Source organism: Rhipicephalus microplus, chromosome 2 (assembly GCF_043290135.1).
Source record: "Rhipicephalus microplus isolate Deutch F79 chromosome 2, USDA_Rmic, whole genome shotgun sequence".
In the NCBI taxonomy this organism is placed as follows: domain Eukaryota; kingdom Metazoa; phylum Arthropoda; class Arachnida; order Ixodida; family Ixodidae; genus Rhipicephalus; species Rhipicephalus microplus.
The window spans coordinates 272,962,182-272,987,367 of record NC_134701.1 but is presented as its reverse complement, the minus strand read 5'-3'; the positions used below and the strand labels follow the sequence as shown (position 1 = coordinate 272,987,367).

The following is a 25,186-nucleotide window of genomic DNA, read 5'->3' as shown; positions in this document are numbered from 1 at the left end:
ACTTTTGGTGACTCAAGTCTTCCTGTCGCTTCTGCCAGTGGTCAATTACTGTAAATTTGGGTATCCTAATTCGACCACGAAGTGCACGTCTCCAACAGCTCGAAGTGCACGTCTCCAAGTGCACGTCTCCAATAGTTCCAAGTGCACGTCTCCAAGTGCACGTCTCCAATAGCTCCAAGTGCACGTCTCCAAGTGCACGTCTCCAACAGCTTGAAGTGCACGTCTCCAAGTGCACGTCTCCAACAGCTTGAAGTGCACGTCTCCAAGTGCACGTCTCCAACAGCTTGAAGTGCACGTCTCCAAGTGCACGTCTCCAACAGCTCCGACGGTGCGATAGTCGAACTAAGCGCGGAAGGCAACGGTCGTCTGCTGGTCGTCTGCTTCTCCCGTAACTATACATGCGGTCGAAACGAATCTTTAAAAAATGCGATATTTCGGATATTGTTCCAATTTAAACAGTTTAGAATTTGCTTTTTCATAAACATCCAGCAGTTTTAAAGTGTTTCTACTGAACTGTGCTCGATTTTTTTTGTTTATTGTGCTTTGAACAAGCTTGACCAGAGGGTGCAGACGACAGCGAAATCGCTATCTCTAAAAGGCAGATCACGATGCGTGGATTGCGATAGTCTTCATACCGATCACACCTGATTGTGATTAAAAGTGACCGTGTAGCAGCACCTAATCCGGATCATGTTAATCCGGATCGACACTTATCGCGATTAAAAGTGCCCGTGTGACACCGGTATTAAAAAAAAATATTGTAGACCATCGTCACACCACATATTAAAGAAGTTGGCTGTCCTCAAAAGAGAGAAGAAAGAAAAAAAAATTATTTTAAAAATCAATCAGCGCGTCAGGCATTGCCAGTAACCTGTTGTCTCCGTTCTCAATGACTCTAGTTCGATATCAGCATTAATGTTCGCATTTAATGCTGATTAAGTAAAGTACTAATGAGTAAAGAAAGCACTTTGTTCACGGGTGATATTTGTCAATTTGTTTCTCATTGTGAAAACGCTTTTGCAATGATACTCGCTTTGTCAGCTCTCTGATAGCTGCTGGTTAAAAAAAAAAGGGGGGGGGGAATTAGCCTCTTTACGTCATTTAGTCGCTTGTTGTGGTGGTGGCACCTTCGTGTTGCACCCTCCCGGTGCTATGCCGCACTGTTATATTCATTGCACGTCACGCACTTCATCACAGCGCGGCTCGTTCCAGCCCATCTTCTATGGTGCGACGGATCGCGAGCCTCTGTGCGAAAGCCACTCTGATCACCGGTTTAACGATGATTCCGAAGGAGGTGAGTGATACCAAATAAGTGCAACATAAGCTCGAGACCCCGTTTCCAAGGCTTTTTTGTGTGTGTAAGTGCTCTTGGCGATTGGCTGCGAGGCCGTCTTCACTAAACTAATGCATCCACGTCGTGTCAAGAGTGGCTCATACCTTATCCTTGCACCTTATATTACGAACAGTTTTTTAACGGAGCTCTTTTGTTTTTCGCTATGCGGCGTGGAGGGACCTGAAAGCTATCACCATCATTTAGCGGCAAGTGCTCCCTTCAAACTTTTCCTTCACTAAAACCAGAGGACTCTGCTAAAACTTTGGAGGCGGAAATGTTGTAGGCCCGTGTGCTCACATTAGGGTGCACGTTAAAGAATCCTATAGGTAGTCGAAATTTCCGGAGCCCTCCACTACGGCGTCTCTCATAATCATAAGGTGGTTTTGGGGCGTTAAACCGCACATATCATCTAAGGGACACGCTCGTCTTCTTCTTGTCCCTTTGATCGTCGTTCTGTTCTCGCGCTATAACTCTCCCTCATTATTGCCACAAATATGCGTGACCGCAACAGAGCAAATGTTAGACGCAAACTTTGCCCTCACCCCTGGGTGATTGGTGGGGGAGGCGTCCCTTCAGCCCCAATCGCGCGTGCGCCTATCACAATCCATCTCGATGATTATTATTTTTTTACAACCCCATAAGCTTCCTCTTTCCTGTGCGTGTGACTGACGGCCGCACCTTGACTAATTAATATTCTTCTCAATCACCAATGTTGGCTCCGGAAATATGGACCTCCTGGGGTTCTTTAACGTGCACCTAAATCTAATTACTTAGGCCTCCAGCATTTCGCCTCTATCGAAATGCGACCACCGTGATTCGGCCACGACGTTCAGGTAAGGTCCCTAGATGAAACAAGTTTATTTTATCTAGAGACCTCACTTACTGGTTCGTCGCAGCGCCTCCACCCATTTTAAATCACTGCATGGGGCAGACTTTGCGCCCCCATTTCTTAGTTTAGTAGAAAATAGGGGGCGCCCCCCCCCCCCCCCCGCCCTTCGTAAGCACACCTATAGTTATGGTACTCGGGCTGCTGAATCGAAGGTCGTCAGTTCAATTTTGGCCTTGGCGGTAGCATTTCGATAGAGGCGAAAGGCTAGATATACTTGGGCCATGGCCTCCTAGATCGCCTGCCATCTCGAAGGCCACGTTTAGGCGCGTACGTTAAACACCATATGGCGGTCAAAGTTTCCGGAGCCCTCCACTACCCCTCGTAATGATATTTGTTGGTTTCGGGACGTAAAAAAACCGACGATTATTAGTACTATTTTCCGTCGGGAGAATGAGATGGAGGCCCCATTACGCCTCTCTACAGAAGCAGCTCTTTATTAAACACGCTGCCCTGCCGTAAACAGTGCGGCCACAAAAGCACCAGGAAACCACCACAGCGTTGTTATCACCTTATCTTCAGTGCAAGAATGTGCTGCTGTCGAAGCAAATGAGGTCGGAGTCGAAAGAATCCATGCACGGCTGTTATCCATGTTCTTTTTTTTATTGACTGATTCACTTAAGAGGCACAGGCATCCTACATATTGTACACTCTCCTGATCTGTGTTGTTCCGGAGTAGAAGTGGACAATTAACAAGTCTGTGTGCGGAAACAAGAAAAAAAAATAGACACCACGGCACCGATAACAACGCCAGTGTTTCGAGCAGTCAACCTGTCACTTGAACACTTTATTCATTTACCGTTCCTAGTGAAAAAAATAAAAAAAATAAAAAGACAGTGGTGCCTTTGCTTTTCATTTTTTAAGCCCGAAGAACTGAAAGCAACATGACACTTGCGGAGTTCGATGGCTCTGTTATGTCGGTGCCGTGCTTGCGACGTCAACAGTGACAGCATATCAATGAAATATATTTACGAGAGTTTGCGCAGATACATTATCGTGACGCCTGAGTTCCCTCGGCGGCTGCTGCCTCCTTGTCACCACATCTAATATGTAGCAGATAACACGGTTCAACACTACAGCCCCTTAAGTGTCTGCGCATGCGCGAGCTGTGGCCGGCGCGCTTGACTGCAGCGTTGGCAGCAGCTCGATTCATGTCAAGTTTATTACATATTTCACATTTGGTTACATGGTTGTAAAAGTACAGGAGGAGGTCCCCAAGTTTCATAGAAACTGACGGGGGACCTCCTATGGCGGCATGAATGGGGTAAATACAAAAAGAGTACACAAAAAGGTGCTAATTTGTGAGCAAAAACTAATGAGCTCAATTAACAATAACAATACAATTATTATACAACATAATGGTAATACTACTAATAAAATTAGACATAAAAATTATCAATAGCGGGGAATAAAACTAGAACAAAGCAATATTAAAGAACTGTACATGACAAATGCAACTACGTTTTTATCAGTTGCGTAAGTTGTAGAAAGGCAAATTATATAAAACTAACACTGAACTGTTAAAAGCTACCAACGGTTAAACACACAAATCAGATGATTCCATTCATTCCCGAAGAAAATAATTTTTGCTACGCGAGGTGAAGATATGAATGTTGCGGGATAATTTTAATTCGAAGGGCAATAAATTCCAAATTGCGATGCTTGAAAACAAGGTTGTAAACTTGCCGTAGTTCGTTCTTACTGCTGAAAAAGAATAAAACCGGGTATTATTGCTGTTAGTTAAATGATGATGATCAATGCATGCAATGGCAATATCATGCGTGATGAGCCTATAGGCTATCATGGACAATCTGTGGTGAAATAATTGTCCCAATGATAGTATGTTCCGATGTATGTGTTCCGATATTTCCCTTAAGTGTGAAAAAGACTGTACATATGCATAAGACACTTAAAAATGCAAATCTATATGGCAATTTTACAACAGTTAAGCGAAAAGTGGTGCGCATGACGCAATATTAACTGCGCTATAGAAGAAAATGTCGTAACAGCACACACACACACACACACACACACACACACACACACACACACACACACACACACACACACATATATATATATATATATATATATATATATATATATATATATATATATATATATATATATATATATATATATATATATATATATATATATATATATATATATATATATATATAACGCACAAATAAAGGGTGGTTGAAACCTCTCCCACTAAAAAAAAAAATTCTCGCTACGGCCCCGTCTAAACTCCAACTCTTTCCTTTCTTATGCATGCTCTACTGAACATTGTGCGAGTAGTTTTACCTTGCGCAATGATGCATATACGCTGTGCCGTATAAAAATGCACCAACGCGACACACAAGTCACACAACCAAACCAGCACAGGCCTCAACTCTCGCAAGTCAACAAGGTGCGCACACAGACGATGACACACACAGCGCCCTAATCTGGCGGCCACGGCACACCTGCCTCGAACACAAACAACCCATTAGATCTTGTGGTTAAGCAGCTGACGTTGAGGTGCCGGAAATGAAGCGGGGAGAGCACCTCAGCTAGCAGGAAGAACTGGCGTGCTAGGATGTGTGGACAGAGAACATACATAAACTTTTGTGTGGATCTCTGATCACGACGAGTGGCCCAGAAGGTCGTTGCACGGCCCTGATGTCTTTCCTGGCTTTTGTCAAGAAATGCGGAAAAAAATATAGAGAGAGAAAAGAGAGATAAAAGAGGGAGAGAAGAGAGAGAGAGAGAGAGAGAAAAGAGAGAGAGACCCCGCTCATAATTGTATACGTTTACGCCTTCCAGTGCTCTTTTTTCCTCGTATCACGTTATTTAGAAGATAAGCCACTTCTTCGAGTTAGTTTTCGAATGATTCTATCTGAGCCACAGGCTTTAGCATGACGTAGAGAAAGATCTACAGGTACCGTTATTTGCAGGCTTTGCCTGAACCTATCACTATTATATAGCTTCCAGTTCTCCTTTAGTTTCTGTTCCCCTTACGGAAGCTTAGAATTCACAGAGCCTTAATTTGGAGATTGAGATATATTATTTGTTTGCTTAACCGTCCAAAGCTCCTTCATGGACTTGTTCTTGACCTTCTCTTGTGGCTCATACCCACTGTGGGGGCGTGTCCAATAGTTCTCATTGCTATTTTTTTTTTTCACATTTCACAGTCCCCCACTGATTTTCTTTTCATAAGTGTTCTCGGTTTACCGTTTCGTTCAGCCTTTACCATTGGCGCCTACTCATTTATTAGTGCTGCAATATTGCTATCGTCATTTACAGTGAAATGTCGCATTGCCAACTTGGTTTTCGACCAATACCCCACCGTGGGTACGATTCGCAGTTACAAAAGATAGCAACTGCAACGGCGATCTTGAATTTGAACTAGCCGCTTTGTCGCTTGAAATGCCAGAAAAAGAATAAGCATGGTGACGCCCACGAGTATTGTGCATAGTTCGAGGGAAGATATGAATAGGAAATTTAAAAAAAAAATGTTAGATTTGCCACGTAAACAAATACTGCTTGAAGTAGGGGGAGGCGATGCTCTTTGAAAAGACGAAGAGGACAAAGTGGTGAACCATGGCTGAAGAGGGAGGAAAGAGTGAGTTGTAAATAACGATATCGCACTTAAGCCTCTTACGGAAATGTCAGTTGTATCGGCACGCATGTCCCTTGTTAGTGTAAGAGTGCGAGCATTTTCAATATGAACGCTTGTCACCTGGTTGCGTGTTGTCAGTTCAACGTCGTTCCAACTATGCCCTCGGCAACACACGCCACTGTTAGCAAGCTGCATGCTCTAGCCATGCTTTATAACCATTCAACTGAAACGTAGCTATAGTTTTATATTCATCAGTAGGTAATTGTAGGTGGACGTGCTGGTGGGTACTATAGTTAGTTCAGGAGGGAACATGAGCGCGAGGAAAGACACGGACACAGAAGAGCTTGGGGAGCCATGATCTTCGAAGGAGCAGCGCACAAAATGAAACAATGACGCGCACGTAAAATGACACAAACACAAGCGCTGTACAGCAACTGGTCAATTATTTTGGGTTTAGGCTGCTGCCCGTCTGACCAATGTACGCTTGTTACGGTGTTCCGTTAACCGCATGGTTCGGCACCTGCCCGTCTGACCAATGTAAACCTTGTTAGAGGGATGTAACAAGTACGGGCACGTGCTTAGACATAAGGTTAACGGAACATGACCATCGCTTCTCGGCAAAAGATGCTCCATGGACATTTGGCCTACCATAGGGATTGTTGCCGTTCTCCTTCTCTAATAGTTAGGCAGGTTGTCTGAAAGGAACGCGACAAGGAAACAAGAGAAATACTTAAGGCAATTGAAATCCGCAAATGGAAAGGTAAATGCGTCAGTTGCCGGTCGGTATCATTCTCTAGAAAGGCGCGCCGACACCTTGTGCAACCATATTCTGTGTGCAAGTTTTTTTTTTTATAACCACCTCGTGTTTTTTTGTGCTTTCATTTGTGTGTTTTGTGGGTCTTTATTTATTGCTATAAATGCTCATGTGGGTGTTATTCTACATTAGCCGGGTCTCTCGACAATAAACAATGAGTTGCTGTACACTACAGCGCTTATGTTTGCGTAATTTTATGTGTGCGTGATTGTTTACTTTTGTTCGTTGCATCTTCGAAAATTAATTATGACTGATTGTCAAAAACTATTTAGCATAGAATATTAGATGTACATCCACTTGAGCGGCATGAAGGGAAGGAATGGCTAACAAGACAAAGAACAAAGGTTGTCGGTTCATATTTAGCAAACAAAACAAAAACAAATGGGGAGAGCGAAAGTCATGCGTTAGCCTATATCTTCAAAAAGTTGAAATAATGCTTACAGCTAGCTAATGTTATGGCATGGTTGGCCGCACACTGTTATTTCTATAATAAAGGGATCCTAAGCTAAACCACGTTTCCGAGTAATCATAGAATGACCTCACTATCGGAGTTTATATTTGCATCACAAACAATCACCGCAAACTCATTTTTCTAATCCGATAACGAGTGCAGTCAGCGTATTTGTCTCACGCTTTAAACGCTTTCTTTCGTCCCGATGAGCGCACTGGAGAATACGCAGGGAGAGGTGACACGGTTAAAAGAATCTATGTCAGCGCACGTGCGTCATGAAACGTGATCGCTCGTCCCGGTCTGATTTCGCGGTGCTCGCTAAAGTTCATATTTTGTGTAATTTTAGCGCGCTAAGAAGAACACGGCACCGGCATGAGGTGGTATACTTCGTGGCAAGAAGCACATCTGATTCAACGCAGCTCTTAGTTTGTCGCTTATCGGCCAATAGCAGCAATCTGCGAAGTACAGCTGCCGCCAGCCCTCCGAAAAGAGTGATGACGAAGCTCTGTAGGGAGAGGGGTCGCTAGGATAGAGCACAACTTCACGCTCCGCTTGTAAGATGTAAACAGTACTTTACGTGAACGACTACGTGAACGACTACAATTTATGCCTGCAACTGTAAACGAACTCTGTGCTTTGAGGCAGGCTTAGAAGGAAATCTGCTGTTCTTGTGGTCAATATTTGAAAATTTGTTTACGTATAATGTTTACAGTGATGAAAATATACTTTGGAAGAAATTGGAACTCAATTGCTGCTATGTGGCTCAGGGGTGGTTGTGTAAGCGGCACATTCCCGCCCAAATCCAGCTGGTACAAATCCAAATTCGTCAAGAAAATTTACTTTGTTCTAATCATTAATGATGATGATCGTCTCACATGACATAGGTATTGACAGTCTAGTTGAGACGACATAAAAATTCTTTCGCATTCAACATTATCATATAAACTTGTGTAACACATAGGGCTCTGCCATTCTCTGTCCTTGCACGACACGATCTAATTAAGTTGCTATAATCTGCATCATAAGGTATAATACGTTACGCAAGTCAAGCACACACAACGTATGGCGCACACATGCTTCCCATAGAGCGAAAGCGAGTACCTGATGGGCAACGACTTATTGTTTCAGAAATCAAAGAGAGAAATGAAAATTAAGTTAATGTACTGGGATATAAGCAGACACGATTTAATATTGGACCTTGCTTCTTCCCCATTCAAGTTCAAAGCATGCTGAGGCACATGTTCTTACGAACTACTCGTGCATACGGACTGATTTAGACAATAAACTTCTCTTTTTTTTAAACTTTTGGTAAGAGTAAAGAAAAATTATTTTTAGGTCCGCGCATTGCGCTTAATTGTAAACTGCATCAGTTAACACAGTTTGGAAAATCATCTTTCATGTTCTGTGTTTCTGCACTGGTGCTTCTACTTGTATTTTTGTTTATGTTTCCCTCTCTATTGCCACATAGCCTTGGGCGCAAAATTAATTGAATGAAGTATGCCTATTGAGGGCCAACATGCAAGAAGATTGTCTACCATATGTTGCTGTGTGCCAGCGCCCAATATGAGGCGACTAATTCAAGAAAATTGTCTCATTGTCCCGTGTGTCCTATAATACTTGAAAACAATTCTTTACGCGCAGCTTGACAAAATCGTACGTGACTTGTATACACTGACACCGGTCAGAAGTTGAAATGGATGCGTGCGCTGGTGAACACTACAGTGTGAAAAAAGGAGAAACTGGAAATGTGCCCGGGGAAACTGCCTAACCTCAATATTTTTTCCTAAATATTTCAGACAAACTGTTTTCTGATTGGCTGTGTTAGCGAAGTCACGATTTCCGAGCACGTCCCGTTCATTTCTATTCGTGGAGCGCGCGGTTCGGCTTTGCCGCAGAGTCAAGCAACGCCGTCGTCATGACGACCGAGGCGGGACAACCAGGCGGCGTTTGCGTCGTTTTCTCTATATCCTCGGCACAGGGCGTCGACTTACGAGAGAAACAGAAGAAAAAAAAATCGAGTATCTAAAAAGCATTTTAAAAGTACAGTGCATCCTCGACCGCAGGCAGCTCGCGTCGCCTGTTGCGGACAGTGCGATCTGTGGCCTGCGCGTATTTTGGGTTTTGTTTTTGGCGTACGGAGCCGGAGAACCGGCGGGGGTTATCGCGCACCAGCCTTTTCGCCGCAGGCGCCTTTCTGGCACTGCATAATAGGAGCCAAGTCGGGACGCGATCCAGAAACTCAAGAAGCCAAAAGAAACACGGGCCAAACTGCTCGCGAACGAAACGATATACAACTCGCGCGGCTGGAGGCCCTCGATCGAAGATGGTTGTCGCTCTTTCGATGTCGCGTTACGTCGACGTGAAGCAGCAGATCCAGATGCGCGTGCGACTTCCTTGAAAGCAGCCGCTTGCGAGCGTCGCTCGTGAAAGGCTCGAAGTGAGCGACCGCTGCAGCGATCGGGCTTGCGCGATCCGGCAATGCGTCCGGCTTACGACGACTTGGGTCGTGCACAAGGTAGGCGGTGGTTCTGTTTGAACATAACCCCCCCTCAGCTCCTTCCCTGTGCGTAGTTCTTGCATGTAGCCCGACGTCCGTATTGGTTGCTTCGTCTCTGAGCTTGTGCTCCAACGCACTAAAAATACGCCGAACGTTGCAAAATCAGAGCGCCCCCCCACTTTGAATGTGCAGAGCAGCTGTTAGCCCGTCGGAAGTGATTAAACAAGACCATACGTTCGTCTACGCGTACGTGTGGACTCTTTGGTGTCGACGTTGTAACTTTATCGGAATAACTACACTAAAATTTAGCGTATTTTTCAAATTTCTTCACTGAAGCTATGTCCCAACACCGCGCTAATTAATTGCTCGGTGCGGCTCTATCGATTTTTTTCGTTTCGCGCCGTCTGATGACATACGGTTGACAGAGATGGCACTTCGTTGTGGAATATTAACACCGCGAGTAAATGTGCTTCTTCGCGTGCTGTAAAGCACCTTCGCTGTGATCTACAAACGTTTTACTTCATCGTAAAACTTACGGACACCGCATAATCCACACTTCGAATAGCGCTTAACGGATGCGCGGGTGCTTTCGTCGACTCGGTGAAACAAGAGAGAGACAGAAAAGAAAAAACAAACAAAGTGGACAAAACGACAGGTTCAAAGACACCTCGTTTATGTGACATCCACCGTTGCTTTTACCGCAGAAGCGGTTGGTGACGCACACGTCAGCTCGTTCAAATGCGAAACGGTTTTAAGCTAGTCGACTCTATCGGGGTGCCTGCTAAAACAAACATTCCCAATTCAAAGATATATACAACCAAATGAAAGAGCACTTTTTTTGCACAACCCTTGTTTGCTAAAGAGCGAGCTTTCGCTTAGACCAGCTGGCTGCCAAGTTTAGTGTGTTTATGTTCTCCCAGCCTCGAGTTCTAGCTTGCGCCGCCTTTCCTTCGCAGTTTGCCCGCGAGCAGCCTGGGAAGCGCCGCCTTTTCTTCTAAGATGTAGGCAAAGCTAATCTAGTGCGGAACTCTGTTCAGAATTCTAAAAAATTGTTGTTCTCGTGTTCCCGACTTGTTATTCATATGTCGAGGCCGAGTGAGTGAGTATAATGCATGTTCTATGGTACGTGTGTTCGTCGCTGTAATCCTCGGCATCTCTATGGTACAATTGCTTTTAAGCACTATACATTGAATTATTGAGAAATCAGTATTTGTGATTGACAACATAAGCCAAGAGCCGGAGGTCTTTTGATCAGTTCCTATTATCACCTGTGATAGATGTTTGCCAGCATCGAGCCACTTGTGAGATAAATGCAGCAAAGATAAGCTGCTGGGAGCTCGCCATGCACTTATGGGAAAGACCACTCCACCTCGTGCGGAGCTTTCAGCTTGTTTGTACCTCATGTTACCGTGGAAGGTGCAGTTGCATGTCGCGTTCATGTTCATGTGGTCTGGTGAACTTTTTAAACGATACAGTGAGCTGTGCTTGCTACCGGTCACCCCGAGTGACATAACCCAGTCTGCGTATCCACTGACTGATCATTCTTTTTCTTGTCTCTCCCGGTGTTTGTCTGTGTCTGTGTGAAAAAAAAAAAAGACTGTCCATCATGCAAGCCCCAGAGCATGTTCCGATGCTAGGCTTTGCCTCCGGTTCTGCTGGTAAGACAGCACTCTCTTACGCCCCTGGCTGCGCTCATTCGTGTCCCGTCCTTGCCTCCTGCTGTCGTGCGTTCGTGTTGCTTGCTGTTCCCTGAGAGACAAATCTGTGTGAAGTCTAAGTCAACCGCTACGTCTTGCACTTCATTGTTGAGACGTCGGTTTAAAAGCATGCGAACTGGTCTCCCCCTAAAGCAGCCCCTACTGTGCGACCCTCACGTTTTCCCATCACCAGTGAATTCATGTGTGTCACGATTGGCTCGGCAGCACTTTTTATGTGATGAGAATCGCTACTGTCCATGTCCTCGTCTGCAGCTTTGTTCCTACTTTGTTTATGTCATTCATCATAAGCTGGTTTCCCAATATTTGTGTCCTTGGTTGGTCAGATAAGTAGTTTCCTCATTCACGTGTTGAAGCTAGCTTGAAAGCATGCAAATTAGCCGCATTTGGGAAAAATAGTTTGCGTGTTAGGCCACAAATCATTATACTTTCCAGTTATATTGAAGAGCTTGTTGACTCCATTCCTCATTTCCATGCAAGAACTGTCCTTCTGTCTTGCACGACACATCAGAGAATATGCTGCCTATTGACACACATAGGCCATGGTGTTAATGATTACTACACCTTTGGCTAGCCAGGTAAAGTTATACTTGCCGCTTCCACATTTAACTGTTTGCCACTAAACTATCCGGGGCTGTCAGCAAATATCCTTTGTGTATTCATCATGTCTGCTTGCTTACTCTCCCTTACATGCTATTGTATGCATTATGTAAAACTTCCCTCCTACCTTGTGTGTAATGTTGCACTCGTGTGTTACAATTATGCAACATTTCATTTTGTCTATGTGTTGTGCCATGTCTTTGACTCGTCTTTGCTGTGAAGTACTGTCCTTACTGTGCTTTGCCGAAGACACGTTGCTTTGCTGCAAGTTGGCGTACATTCTTTATAAAGCCATAGCTTTTGTAGCCATATACGTCAGACTAATTAAAATTATCACTTCTAAATGCACTCTCCTTGAGCCTTGAAATGTATGGGTAAAAAATGTAAAAAGAACCCAGCATCTGGCACTTAACGAAATACAAATGCAGTGACCTTATTTTTAATCTGAGACCTAGTTTATATTCAAGGATGTAATGTTGCCTGTTCAAACATACGTGGAGCGATAGTGGTGGAATGTTTTATTTGCTTGCTTGAACTCGCTTTAGGGTACTTAAAGCTAGCACATATATAGGAAGGGAGTTATGTTGCTCTTGTCTTTTTCTGGTAATTTCTTTTTGACTTCTTAATTCAATTTAAATAAATATTGAAAAATGAGCATATGAAGAAACTTCTAGCCAGTAAATACTGCATCTTAAAATATTAGTAAACGAAAAGCTGATGTTAGTGCTGTGTCAAATTACTAGCATACAAATTTTCGTCGGTCATGGAAATACTGACATTTCTTCTTCTTCTTATTTTTTTAGTAAAGGAAAGAACAACACGAAAAACGGGCATGCTCTAAAGCTTTCTAAATAGCATAAGAACTTTTCTGCGGCGAGTTCAGTTTTGAGGTTTTGTTTTGTAATGTAATGTTCGATATACCATAGTCGCGCCGTAGCATTGTGCTACTCACTGTGGCCTACTTACTCTGTTAAACTGCTGCTTGTGCAAATCCCTACGTGACAGAACAGTAGAGGATCAAACAAGGTTGAGCTAGTGCTAGAATTTTACAATTATCATTTCCCGATGGTCACCTTTTCTTTCATGACACATGTACGCTTGGCCTTTAAACATTGAGGAATACATATCTTGCATAACGAGACATGTGATGAGTGCCTATTGCAAAGCACAATATTTATGCTGTTGCACCATGCCACTTGAAAACATGATGACCGAAGTCATTCTGCACAGCGCATGCCTGCAAGTGAAAAAGCCGTTCTGTAGGCAGCAGAGAGATGGAGGGGATGCATTTAGCACGCCCATTCATAGGAAGCGTGCCCATGTCTGGTGTCAGCGGCAGGATTTATGGTTCACGACAGACGTTATGTATGTCGTAGACAGCTGTTGTGCCTTTGTATGATTTTTTTCGTATCTCGCAGCTGTAGGCATGCCGTTTGTGAGGTACTTGTTGCGCGTCACGCAGCTGCGAATTCCGCTTGTGGCCTGCGTAAATGACTTTCTTATAGCAGCCTATGAACAAATGAATGTTAAGAGCTCCTAGTCTGTTAACTTAATTATAAAACACTTTGTTCTCTCAGTAGATCCTTCTATGTTTAGTATGGCATTCATGTGAAATATGACATCATACTTCAATTTTTTATCCATTCAACTATGAATCCTGACCAGAGTTTACCTTGGAAGAGTAATATCACCACTATCAAGCCTTAAGTGTCAACTGTATTCACGTCAAGCATTTGTTTTCGTACTCAAACATATTCTTTGATGCTTTTCATTTCACAACTAGAGAGTGCTCATGCTCAAGAGACTCTCAGTTCTTACAGAAATAATGAAGAAAAGTGTTTTCTAAAGTGTATATTTTTTGTTTTTATTTCTGGTCAGTATGAGAGATAAACAGTGCATGAGATTTGTTTAGTCGAATCATATGAAAAATGTGCTAGAATAAAAAATACAAGATTTTTTTCCTTTACAAACAAAATACTTTGTAGTTGAAGTTTAAAAAAAAAGTCATCTTAATGTTGCGATATGTTTGTACATTTGTATACTATATACATTAATCTAACCTTAGTTTAGGTATCTAGATTGCCTGTTCCTTTTGCTTCGTATTTTATCTCCAGTCGTCAAGAGTGCAAAAATTTTGCCAGCACTTCCTTATACTTTACAACTATCTGTCTAGATCGGAGTCTCGGTGCATGTTGCACTGTATGTCACCACCCGCCATAATAAGTTTCTTTAATACGCACATACATATGTGCAGTGTCCACAGATTGAAATGCAACAACTTAAGGAACTTGAGGCTAAGTAATGCGCATATTGCCTATACCACTGTATTCAGGTTGTGTCGTATCAGTGTAATTCTAGCTCAAACACTTTCGCACAGGTGGTCTTCTGTTGAATGTATGGTGGGGGTGGTGTACAAAATTCCTTTGAGATGTGGAAGAAAGTGTGTGTTGGCCAAACCAGAAGGCACATTTACAGCTTGCTAACAATGTGCAAAATGCACTTGAAGGAACAAGCTTGATGGTCTTCCAACTAGCCATTGTTTAAGTGTAAGGATTGCTTGTCCAGCCTATACAACACTTCAGGCATTTAAATAGAGCAGAAGGCACATTACACAAGATATCTTTGAAGCTGAGCGCATTTCTGGTCTCCGGGAGAAATGTATTAGCATTGCCTCCATAATGCTTTCCAGTAAAGAACTGGCTTATTTAAGCATGTATGGTAACGTAGTTACTGTACTGGATAACACTTACATATGGGCAAGGATTTCCATATCCTTGCCCATATGTAAGTCTTATCCCCATTGAGCGCTATCTCTAACATATTTATGTAGCCACCTCTAGTTTATCACTTGCTCAATAGATGGTGCTGTGTGTATATGTCCTTGGGAATAATACAACTAAACAGTGTTAGTGGTTTTCAAAGCATATCCACAGAGGGAATGATAATGTGTGGGGCGAAGCGTCCATCTGTCCGTCCGTGGGTCTAACCCCTCCGTGCTTCCATCTGTTCATCCATGCTTCTGTCCGTCTGTCTGTCTGTGCATGTTTCCATCTGTTCGTCCGTGCTTCTGTGCATCAGTCTGTCTGTTCATCTGTTCGTGCATCTATCCGTCCGTGGTTTTGTTTGTCTGTCTGTCTGTCCGTCCATCTGTCTGTACGTGCGCTCGTGCCTCTGTTCGTCCGGACGTATGAGCACACAAACGGACAGACGCTTCGCTCTACTCATCATCATTCACTCCATGAATAAACTGTGATTTTTCGCACTATAGTTTTTAGCAAAGATGTCCGAACACTCCAAACTCGCTACTTTAATTGAAAACATACTTGCACCATAGTGAAGATAGCCTGTAGCAGCCAGATATAAAGCAACATGGCGTGGTTATCTTGAGCAGTTATGCATATCATACATTAAACTAAAAGTTTTCTATCTATTGTTTCAATGCATGAGCACTGTCCATGCATATGTACTTTTCTTTGCAATTGCAATGTCTCTGAAACTAGGTTGATGGTCATGGGGATGTGTATGGTGGGGGGCGAACAAAATTCATTCCACTGTACATCACGCCATACATTGACTTAATAGGGAGGGGAGTGGGCACTCTGATGAATCTTTGCCTCCTCCCCCCTTCATTTGATGGGAACCTTGGGCACGCTTATGTTGATAGGAACTCCCACCCCACTGTTTCAATACTGATAATGGCAGCAGTAGTAGCTGTAAAAGTGGAATAAGCAGAGGAAAATTGGGCAGCTAAGAAGAAGAGGTGGTTCATGCCAGAAAGACTGCAGCTTCTATGGCACTTCACTAGGAATAAGAACAATAGCATTACTGACTATACCAGTGCTGTGGTGCTTACGTGTTTAACAGCAAACAGGCATACTCACAGAACAATCATCAAACGCTGTTCAGTAAATAGCATAAATGGGCCACCTAATGACTTCAACTTTTGCTCTATCAAAGTTCCCCAAATATTTTAAAAACTGAAGTTAATTTTATGCCCCGATAGTGAACATTCTCTTTATAATAAAAAATAAAATGTTCCGAGCATCGCAGTCAACCATTCAACCCAGTCACTTATTCTTCAATCATATGTAGCAGTTTCTTTTGTGTACAATAAAAGTTAATGCTTTCTCTGACTTGAGTATTGACAGTCCATCTTCAACACTGAAGAAAGTCACTCGCACAGCATTGGTTTAAAGAATCTTCTTCAAGAGCCATGTTTGTGATACATTGCAGAACAGTTTTTTTTATAATACTGGATAAGATAAAGATCAAATGTCTTTTAAGGTTTATCGTTAGGCCACGTCGCTGGCACAGTGTTTGGGACCACTAGATTCCCTCTATTTCTGAGTGTTTGAAGCCCTTTTTGCAAAAAAAAAAAAAAAATGTATTTATTTTTCATTAACTTTCATGTGATCAGCCCTTAGCTGTTGATGCTGAAATTTGACGTGGAAACAAGAGTAGGTGCCTAGGATAGCATTATTGCTCCTGGGCATAATAGCATATCATGCATTATATGCATTGTAGTATATCATGCCATTGCGTGCAATGCAACTGGCGTAGCTGGTTTTCAAAGATCATAATCTGTCATTGTCTCTCTATGCCTTGTGTAGTTTTGACTGCTGTTCAAACTATGCAGAATGGGATGATATAGATTTAGATGCTAAGAAAAAAAAATTATGTTTGGAGCAGTTGCACATTCCACCCCCATTTCACCAGACATTTTATTGAGTAAAAATAATTTACTTGTACAGTCTTGTGTCATATGCACATTGTCGTAATCATGGCATGCTTTTGTGTTAAGTAAGAAATATGAAGAAATTATGTACACGTTATAGCTGGTGAACTGCTTAGCACAGATGCTTTGTTTGTAAAGTTGTGACAATGTGCCACAGATTTTTCCACTTTTGTTCTGTGACCAGCAGAAGAGGATGACAAGCAATCGGGAGCGAGTGACCACCATGAATCAGGTGAACATCGCACGATATACATCAACGCACCGCAGAAGCAGAAGTTCTGCTCCAACGCTATCTCGTGAGTATTTGCGGCAGTGATCAAATTAATGTTTGTGCTTTCAGTACTGTACTGTTCCTATATAAAAGAAAGCATTTGTGGCAGGCCTGTCATTTCTTTCCTCAGATTACAGCACGTGATTCTGCATCCCTTCTGAGATCTTATGACTGTTGCCACTAGGCACATTTGCTTATGTTACATGAACATATTGCACCGTATGGAAATACTGTGAATAACTCTGGATGAGCCTAAATAGCCAGCCTCATGCAATATGATTAACTGCTCTGAAACTTGCCTCAGCAAGTGGGCCGCAGCCATGATTTTTAGTCTCCCGCAAGTACCCACACATTGAAGGTATGAGCAGGGAGAGCGATGGGAAGTTTAAATGAAATGTCAGCCAATGTTCTTTTTAAAAAAAAAAGCCTTTCACACCCCATATATGGGTCATTTCTGAAATCAATTTGTTGTTAGGTTTCCAGGCACATATCGATTCTGATTTCCACTACAATATGGATGCCCCAAGTTCGTACTCTGAAGGAAAGAGTTTTGTTTCTCAGTTATATTTTAACACACGATTATGGCAGCTTGGCGTGCCTCTGAAGAAACTTCAAAGAATGCTTGATACCAATCATGTCAGTATTGCTCATGAATATATGCATTAGAAAAAAAAAAAAAAAAGGTATGGCACGAAGGAAGTTATTTGCAGGCCGGATCACGAGTTTGAGTACTCTGAGTTAGTGTGTGCCGTCCAAAAAGTACTGCTTTCATTCCCTCTTTCACGCTTTTCAGGACTGCAAAATACAACGTCCTCTCCTTTCTCCCCAAGTTCCTATTCGAACAGTTTCGGCGATACGCCAACGTGTTCTTCCTTTTCATTGCACTATTGCAGGTGAGCCATTTTTTTTGTTGGTATTGCTGGTGATAACAGACTCGAAATGCTTGTCTTGTTACAGGCTACCTTGTTTTAAAATTGTTTGGCTGCAGCGTGAAATCTTCAAAATGCAGTGTAGATACTTACCTTTCATATTATTCAAATATCTGCGATTAAAACGCGATGCGAGTATTCTATTGCAGTAAATTTAACAAATGCGCAGTAGGTTGTTTTGCTGAATGTATGAGGGAGAATGATACATTCGAACCTCGTTTTACAGCCCTAGTCCTTTATACATGCGCCAGTGTGACTCACTCTTTGTTAGTAATGAGTGCGTTGTAACTGTATATAATTCTTAGAAAGAGTTTGAACTGATACATTGAAGACATCTGTGCATAGAAAGTTGAACTACAGGCCTTCATCAATTTTTTTAGTTACTCCGGGAATGCTGATGTAGGTGTTGCACTGTACAATCTCTGTTTCGACTTGTTCAAATTTAATGTGCCCTTTCACATACTGGTCGCATTTACATATCTTTGCAATCACTGCCTCTGCTTGCAGCAAATCCCCAATGTGTCACCGACAGGCCGCTACACAACGGCTGTTCCCCTCGTCTTCATTCTCGTTGTTTCAGCCCTCAAAGAAATTGTGGAGGATTTTGTAAGTTGTTTTCACACCTCTCTGTTTTCTTTATGTTGATCGCGTATCGATTTGCCCGTGTTCCTAGACAGCTTCACTCCAAACATTCTTTTTTATAACCTCTTTGATGACAGCAGGCGGTATGCAATGAATTATCTGTAACACTCGTTGTACAAAGCTTCTGTTGGCAAGATATTGGTTGGGCTCTGCATATGGTGACATCATTTGAGGTGGCAGGTGTTGCTGCTGTGGACAAGGAGGCACATTATATCAAGCTTGTAGCATAATTGTCGAACAGTAAAGACATCAGTTTGATGAAAAAGTAGTTTAGGCTGTGAGGGATGTATTGAACAAATGTGGCTGCAAGGTAAATCAGGAGAAACAACACTCAGTACTTCGACAAAAAGAGTGAAATTTTCGTGGTCTGAACATGTCAGATTGCAAAGTATCACGATGCTGCCCTGATGTTGAGATTTTGCACCACCTTCTTTAGATACCTTCATGTGGCAAATCCTAATGGTCGTACATTTTTTTCCCTTCTTTCTTTTGCTTTTTTTCTCATGATGTATCAGTAAAGTATCATATGATGAGCCAAGCAGCTTTTGAAGATCATTCATTGCTTTCTTGTCGCGGACCTCAAATGTAGTGTTGCGTCAAATTTGCAAGTGCTGATTTCTTGGTAATTATTCCTCAGAGCACAATAAAGATTTGTTTACTTGTGTCTGTGACAATCCTTGACAGTGCTTTGTAATGCAGTTATGATATATACTTAGCACTTCCAGTTATTTGTGTCCTTTGTTTGGTAAAGAATGAAATTTTTTTCTCTTCATTACAGAAAAGGCACCTAGCAGATGATGCCGTCAACAATAGCATAGTCTTAGGTAAGCAGTTCGTCAAGTTCTGAACCTTGAGTATAACCATTACTCACACATGAACGATGGTAATATGTATGCAACCTTGGCAAATGTGGTCAATAATCTTGTTTCTGGGCGAGGGACTCATCACGTGTTATCAACCCCTCTGTACTGGTTGCTCAGTACAGAGGGGTTTACTGTTGGAGGAAGCAGCGGAGTGTGTGCCGCTTGCTTGGGACCACTGATGGCCGGTTGCGGCAACCGGTTTCGTGCAGGAGCAGTGAGCGCTGGGAGCGGTGCTCCTTTGTCGTCTGATACACTTGCAGCTGAGCTTCGGATTTCCGCAAAGCGAGCCGGTCGCCGCACTTTTAAATTTGTCTGCAGGCCACATGGTCACCCTCAGATGCAAAGCTGAGGGAAAGCTGAAAGGAAATTAGATTATGTAAAATTCTAGTGCCTAGTTGATATTTTTGGTAGTTAAAGAAGCATATCTTCGTTACCGACACCTTATTCTAGCAGAGTTGTATTAAAGAATATTTTTCCTTGTGGTGCGCATATTTCATGAGCAGTAATTCAGATTGGAGCTGCTGCAGTGCGCAAGCTGAACAAAGCATTTAAAAGCGCCTTTAACTGGCACGAGTAGAAAGCTTTCTCGATAAGGGAAATCCTTATCTAATGAGAAGGCGAACGAAAGACTGCAGTCGGGCTGATGTGTCGGTTTACATTTATCTGATCATATATAACTCCTGTCATTTTCCTTCTAGCTTGAAGGAAAGTTAGTGTTTCTTTAGATTTTGTCACTTCAGCCGTGCTCTGTGACGAGCTGAAGTGCTGTCGCAACTGTAGCAGATGACAAACGAATGCAACCCACAGCGCTCACTGCTTCTGCACGGAACTAGTTGCCGCAGCTGGCTGGCGGTGGGGCTAAACAGACGACACGCACTTCACTGTTCCCTTTAATAGTGGACCCCTCTGCATATCTGTTTTGTGTCAGCCTAACTTATCTTAAGCCTCCTAGCTTGCTTATGTCTCCATTCCATCTTATCTTCTGCTGCCTTTAATGGTTTTCCTAACTTTTTGCATCTGATCTGTTACTTTTAATGGACCACTGCAATGGAGCATCACACGAGCTGTCGATATGTGGCTTCTGGGAAAAATTCATGGCACATGGCACTTGCATGTGTTGTGTTATTGGATAATAATAATTGTTAGGGTTCAGCGTCCCAAAACCACCATATAATTATGAGCAACACCGTAGTGAAGGGCTCTGAAAATTTCGACCACTGGGAGTTTTTTAACATGCACCTAAATCTAAGTACACGGCCATTCAGCGCCTCCATTGAATATTAGGCTGGCACAGCCGAGGTTTGATATCTGGGGGATGGTTACTCAGTACTCCGGCATATTTTACGTATACGCTCAAACGTCATTATAACAAAGTCATATCTGCCACGAAAATACTTTGTTGTACCCAAAACTTCATTATAAACAATAGTTTGTAACACAATCTATAGCAAAGCTTTCGGTCACTTGCTTCGTTATAACAAATAATTTGTTATATCCAAATCAGTTATATCGAGTTATGTGTGTAGTTGGAAAGCTTTAAAACTGAAATAGGTCTGGCGGTCCATGGACAACGGTACAGCCAGTCACAGCTGCAAGCTGAATACTTGACTCTCCTGTTTAGATGATAACAAAAGCCATTTATGATTGGCTAGAACAGCTGTGTTGCTGAGAACACAGAAGTGTCAAAAGTTGGGCATGCACTGTGCCAAGCTTTTGCTTTTATTTTTTTGCTCTCCTTGCATTATTATGTTAATTATCATGAAGTTCTAGGTCATTTAATTGCTTGCACATTGAATATGGATGAATAAAAAACTGAATTTGAGATTCAGATTCTGCAGCCGGAGCTTTCTCCAATTATTACATCGTAGTTATGCATCTTTAGAAATGGCCTCAGCTGAAAGTCATGACTACTACTCATTTCTCATTTTTCGATGTAACACACCTCATATGTACCCCTCCCCTTTTTTGTGCTTCTACCCGAGGGTATAAAAAATTGAAAAAAAAATAAAATGAGCTTTTAAATCTACTATGGGTAGCATAGTTCTTTGTATTTGTTTTTTTGCAGTAGCGCATAAGGTATTGTTTTGATCAATGCGAGCTTGAGCTTCACAATCGGTGCTCACTTTTGGGGGTGCTTGTGCAATTTCAATTTTCTTTTGCCAGCCCTGCGGGACGGGGAATGGAAGGGGATCAGGTGGACACAGGTTGTGGTGGGCGACTTTCTCAAGATCACCAGCGGCCAGTTTTTTCCAGCTGACCTCGTCTTGTTGTCTTCAAGGTAAAACAGTGCTGTGCACGGCTTCTTGACCCCCGTACCATTTAAATACACTTTTCTTTGGTAGTTTAGTGTGAGAGTATTTGTACAGTTAAAAGGTGTGTTTGGGCTATCGATTTTTTATCTTTTAATCTCTTTTTTTTGTTGGGCTAGCTAGAAAGGAGAATGGCATTCTGTTGGCATAAATGTTGATTTCAGCCCATCATCTATTCTAATGACCTTGATGTTTATGGAAGCATGTTTGCAATATTATAGAGCTGTGTTTTCTTGCCATTAATTTGGAACTGTAACAAACACTTTTCAAAAGAAAAACAAGTAGTACTTGTTTTCATTGATAAGACCATATCAAAAGCTAATTGCTGTGTGTATTCGTCTAAACTTTGCTGCTGACTTGCATACTTTTTTGCCAGACTCAACTTACCAGGGTCGGTTTTTTTTTAACGGCTGATTGAAATTCGTCAGGTAAATTCATTCAAGAAAAAAAATACAATTATTTAAGGAGACTATGAAGTGACAATAAAATTGTCTTGTTGCATACGCATGTTTTATTCATGAGTAAAGCAAAATTATTTTAAAAAAGCCTACATGACTGTTGAAAATTATGCATTGCAAGAGCACAGACGTACAAAATAAGTGCACAAAATGACATCAAGTGGGAACACAGGAAAGTTGCTGTTGGTTCAGTCAGCATCGTCGTGCCACACTCCCGTTTGAGATGTCGCTCTCTCATCAACATCCGAGTCTTAACTTGTAACTCCTTGTATGGCGAGCTGACATTACTGAATGAGATTCTGATTCAGCAGTCAAGTGGTGATTTGTAGGACTCTTTCCTAGAATTTCAGCAGAGAAGCAGGTGCGCACTTCTATGCTGCTAGCATTGTTCATGTTTCAATGCACTGAACAAAATTTTGTAGCTGTGAGTGCATTCAGGAAGCAAAAACAAGTCCAGTACCCAACACAACCCCAGTGGCATCGTTTTTGTCAGTAAGCGCCTGCGTGGAATTGGGCGCAATTGCGCATTGGGAAGCAACAAGCGAGGAAGTAACAAGTCGATCCCCTTTTGAAAGATTCTGAACCAGAAAGCCATGAGTTTTGTGCGAACAACTAGTAGGAACCAGCCAAAGAGCAAAACTTAATCTAGCCAGTGCGTTGCTATAATAAAGCACTAGATAATGAAGAGGAAATGGCAAAAGAAAAAATGCCATGTACTCCTGCAATGCGGCATCGCGTGCCAAGGAAGAAAAAAAATTATTGAAAAAAGTGTGTTTTTCAAGCATGTAAGTGATAACGTAATTGCCCCTGATAGGGCCAACAGAGTCGGACACACTGATTGCGTGCTTTCCTTCAATTATATTTTGATACGATAATTGACAGGTGGCTTTCTCGAATATTTTCAGTGAACCACAAGGAATGTGCTATATTGAAACTGCGAACCTCGATGGTGAAACAAACCTCAAAATAAGGCAGGTAAGTGATGAAGAATTGCATGTGTGATAACAGTGCACCAAGTCTACTATGTGCCGATGACATCCAGCATGGCTCATACTACTCTCTGCTTCACCAAGGGTCTGCCCCAGACGGCAGGGCTGCTCACCACCAAGAGCCTCGTTGAAATGCAGGGCCATGTGGAATGTGAATTGCCAAATCGCCACCTGTACGAGTTCCTTGGCAACATCCACATCAGTAATCCCAAGTGAGTTTAAACCTCGCTAGTGACTGACACTAATTTAGCCTCTTTTGGTTGTACAATAAAAGCTCGCTAACTTGGATTTCACGGGACTAGAAAAAATGAACCAAATTAGCTGTATTCTGAATTATCGAAGGTATCAAGATAAAGAACAATGAACAGGTGTCTGTTATGCCAATACATTGGGATTTTCTTGGTGCATGTGTAAATCCTGCATTTACTTTTCATAAGAGCAGTGTAAAATACACAATTTCTTATCATTTGCCGTGGCTGAAGACCACCTGTTCTAGTTCACCTGAAATGTATCAACTCCTAATCAACCTGAAACATTGTTACTATATGATTTGTAGTGATTATGATAGCAATGCAGACTGAGCCCCTTCGTTTTGGTTGTCTGCGAGTGCCACTTTCACTCGTTTGCGTTGCACATTTGGAGCGCTCTCTGCTCGGTGCACTCCAAGAATCATCCGAATTAGCTGGGTTGTGGCCAAGTATGAACACATTAATGAGAACTTGATGTCCTTAAACATTGAATATGCTTGCTGGGACTAGGGAACATCTCCAGATATCCAATGTTAAAAATTAACGAGGGCTGAATCGGGAGGCCTTTGCTGTACTTTGGAGCAACCGCTCCTTTAGGGGCCTGTCTGTGCGTATGGCCGATATTGCATGACAGATAACAAAAGCCAAGCGTAGGGAACAAATCTTCTAGCCTCAGTGAGTGAGCACCGTGGTCAAGTTAATATACTTCAGTTGAGCTACATGGTTAGTATATTACAGCAGGAGGTTTCAAAAGTTTCAGAGAAACTGACAGGGGGTAATGAGTGGGGCTACATAAATGGGGTAATTACAAAAAAAAAATACAGCAAAAGTATATTAACGTGGGAGTAATAATGAGCAAGCTTGATTACAATAACAATATGATGAATATATAGTATTATGACAACACTATTATAAAAAAAATTGCATGGAAATGATGAAAAGCTAGTGATAAAACTGGAATAACTAAGCAAGACTATAGAACAGCTCTACCTAACAAATGCAACTCGTTTTATTATTAGTCATGCAAAAGTAACTGTTCAACATGAAAATAGCACAGAAAGGTTGAGAGCTGTTAATTACACAGTTCAGAATAGCTGACAAGTTCCTGAACAAATTGTTTCTTATAGTGTGAGATGAAAATATGAATATTGTGCGATTTTAATTCAAAAGGCGATGAATTCTAGATAGCTATGCTTGTAAATAGAGTTATGAACTTGCAGTTGTTTGTCCTCACGGCCGGCAAAAGATGATTGTTTGGCTGGAAAAACTGGGTAATATTGCTATAGCTAATTGCCTCGGTATCACTTAGTTATATTATGTAAATCTGTGTCAAAGTTGGTCTCGAGCGTAAAAACCCATTTAGATGATGTAAAGATAGTTGGGCCAGGGCCATAAGATGGTTGGCCATCAGCGTATAGTAGGTGCTTAGCACTAGTAAGAAGCTTGTTTTACACATGAGTACCACATACAAGTGAGATCACTGGATAGATTTTTTTATTTACCCATCTTTAGAAGCTAGATGAATGCACTGAAATGTGTAACAGCACTTGCTTCACTTAAATTTTTTACTTTTTGCTTTGTGTAGTGGCCAAAAACTGTTTGTTCATTAGCTATGCCAGTGTTAATGTATGTGCAGTGGTACGACCCTAAACTTGATTGTTCACATGTTTATCTGTTATGAAACTCATATGTGAAATTTTCATTGTTGTTGCTTTTACCCTGTTAACATCAAGTGTTCACTCCATTTAAAGCTTCAGAACTGATCGTTAAAAGTGTTTTAAAGGTTCTAAGTAGTCCTAAGCAATCTATAAACCCCTAATTCCGCATCCGAGCAGGCGT

General features: G+C 42.1%; 1 protein-coding gene across 12 annotated transcripts in view; it reads left to right on the top strand.

Moving 5' to 3' along the window:
- The window catches only part of ATP8A (ATPase phospholipid transporting 8A1), a 111,469-nt gene that overhangs the window by 34,943 nt on the left and 51,340 nt on the right, over positions 1-25,186 (top strand). For 5 of the 12 annotated variants that reach the window (XR_012888050.1, XM_075881690.1, XM_075881701.1 and 2 more), the window contains exons 2-9: positions 1,198-1,294; positions 16,823-16,934; positions 17,703-17,802; positions 18,346-18,444; positions 19,259-19,304; positions 21,507-21,621; positions 23,016-23,085; positions 23,184-23,311. Coding sequence is in view for 11 of the 12 variants with exons in the window: in XM_075881690.1 (XP_075737805.1) it covers positions 1,198-1,294; positions 16,823-16,934; positions 17,703-17,802; positions 18,346-18,444; positions 19,259-19,304; positions 21,507-21,621; positions 23,016-23,085; positions 23,184-23,311 (767 nt within the window). In the remaining variant the exon portion in view is untranslated. Of the gene's footprint in view, positions 1-1,197; positions 1,295-9,152; positions 9,607-11,184; positions 11,247-16,822; positions 16,935-17,702; positions 17,803-18,345; positions 18,445-19,258; positions 19,305-21,506; positions 21,622-23,015; positions 23,086-23,183; positions 23,312-25,186 lie in introns of those variants that run through there. The other 7 variants (XM_075881694.1, XM_075881706.1, XM_075881721.1 and 4 more) reach the window with 6 other exon arrangements.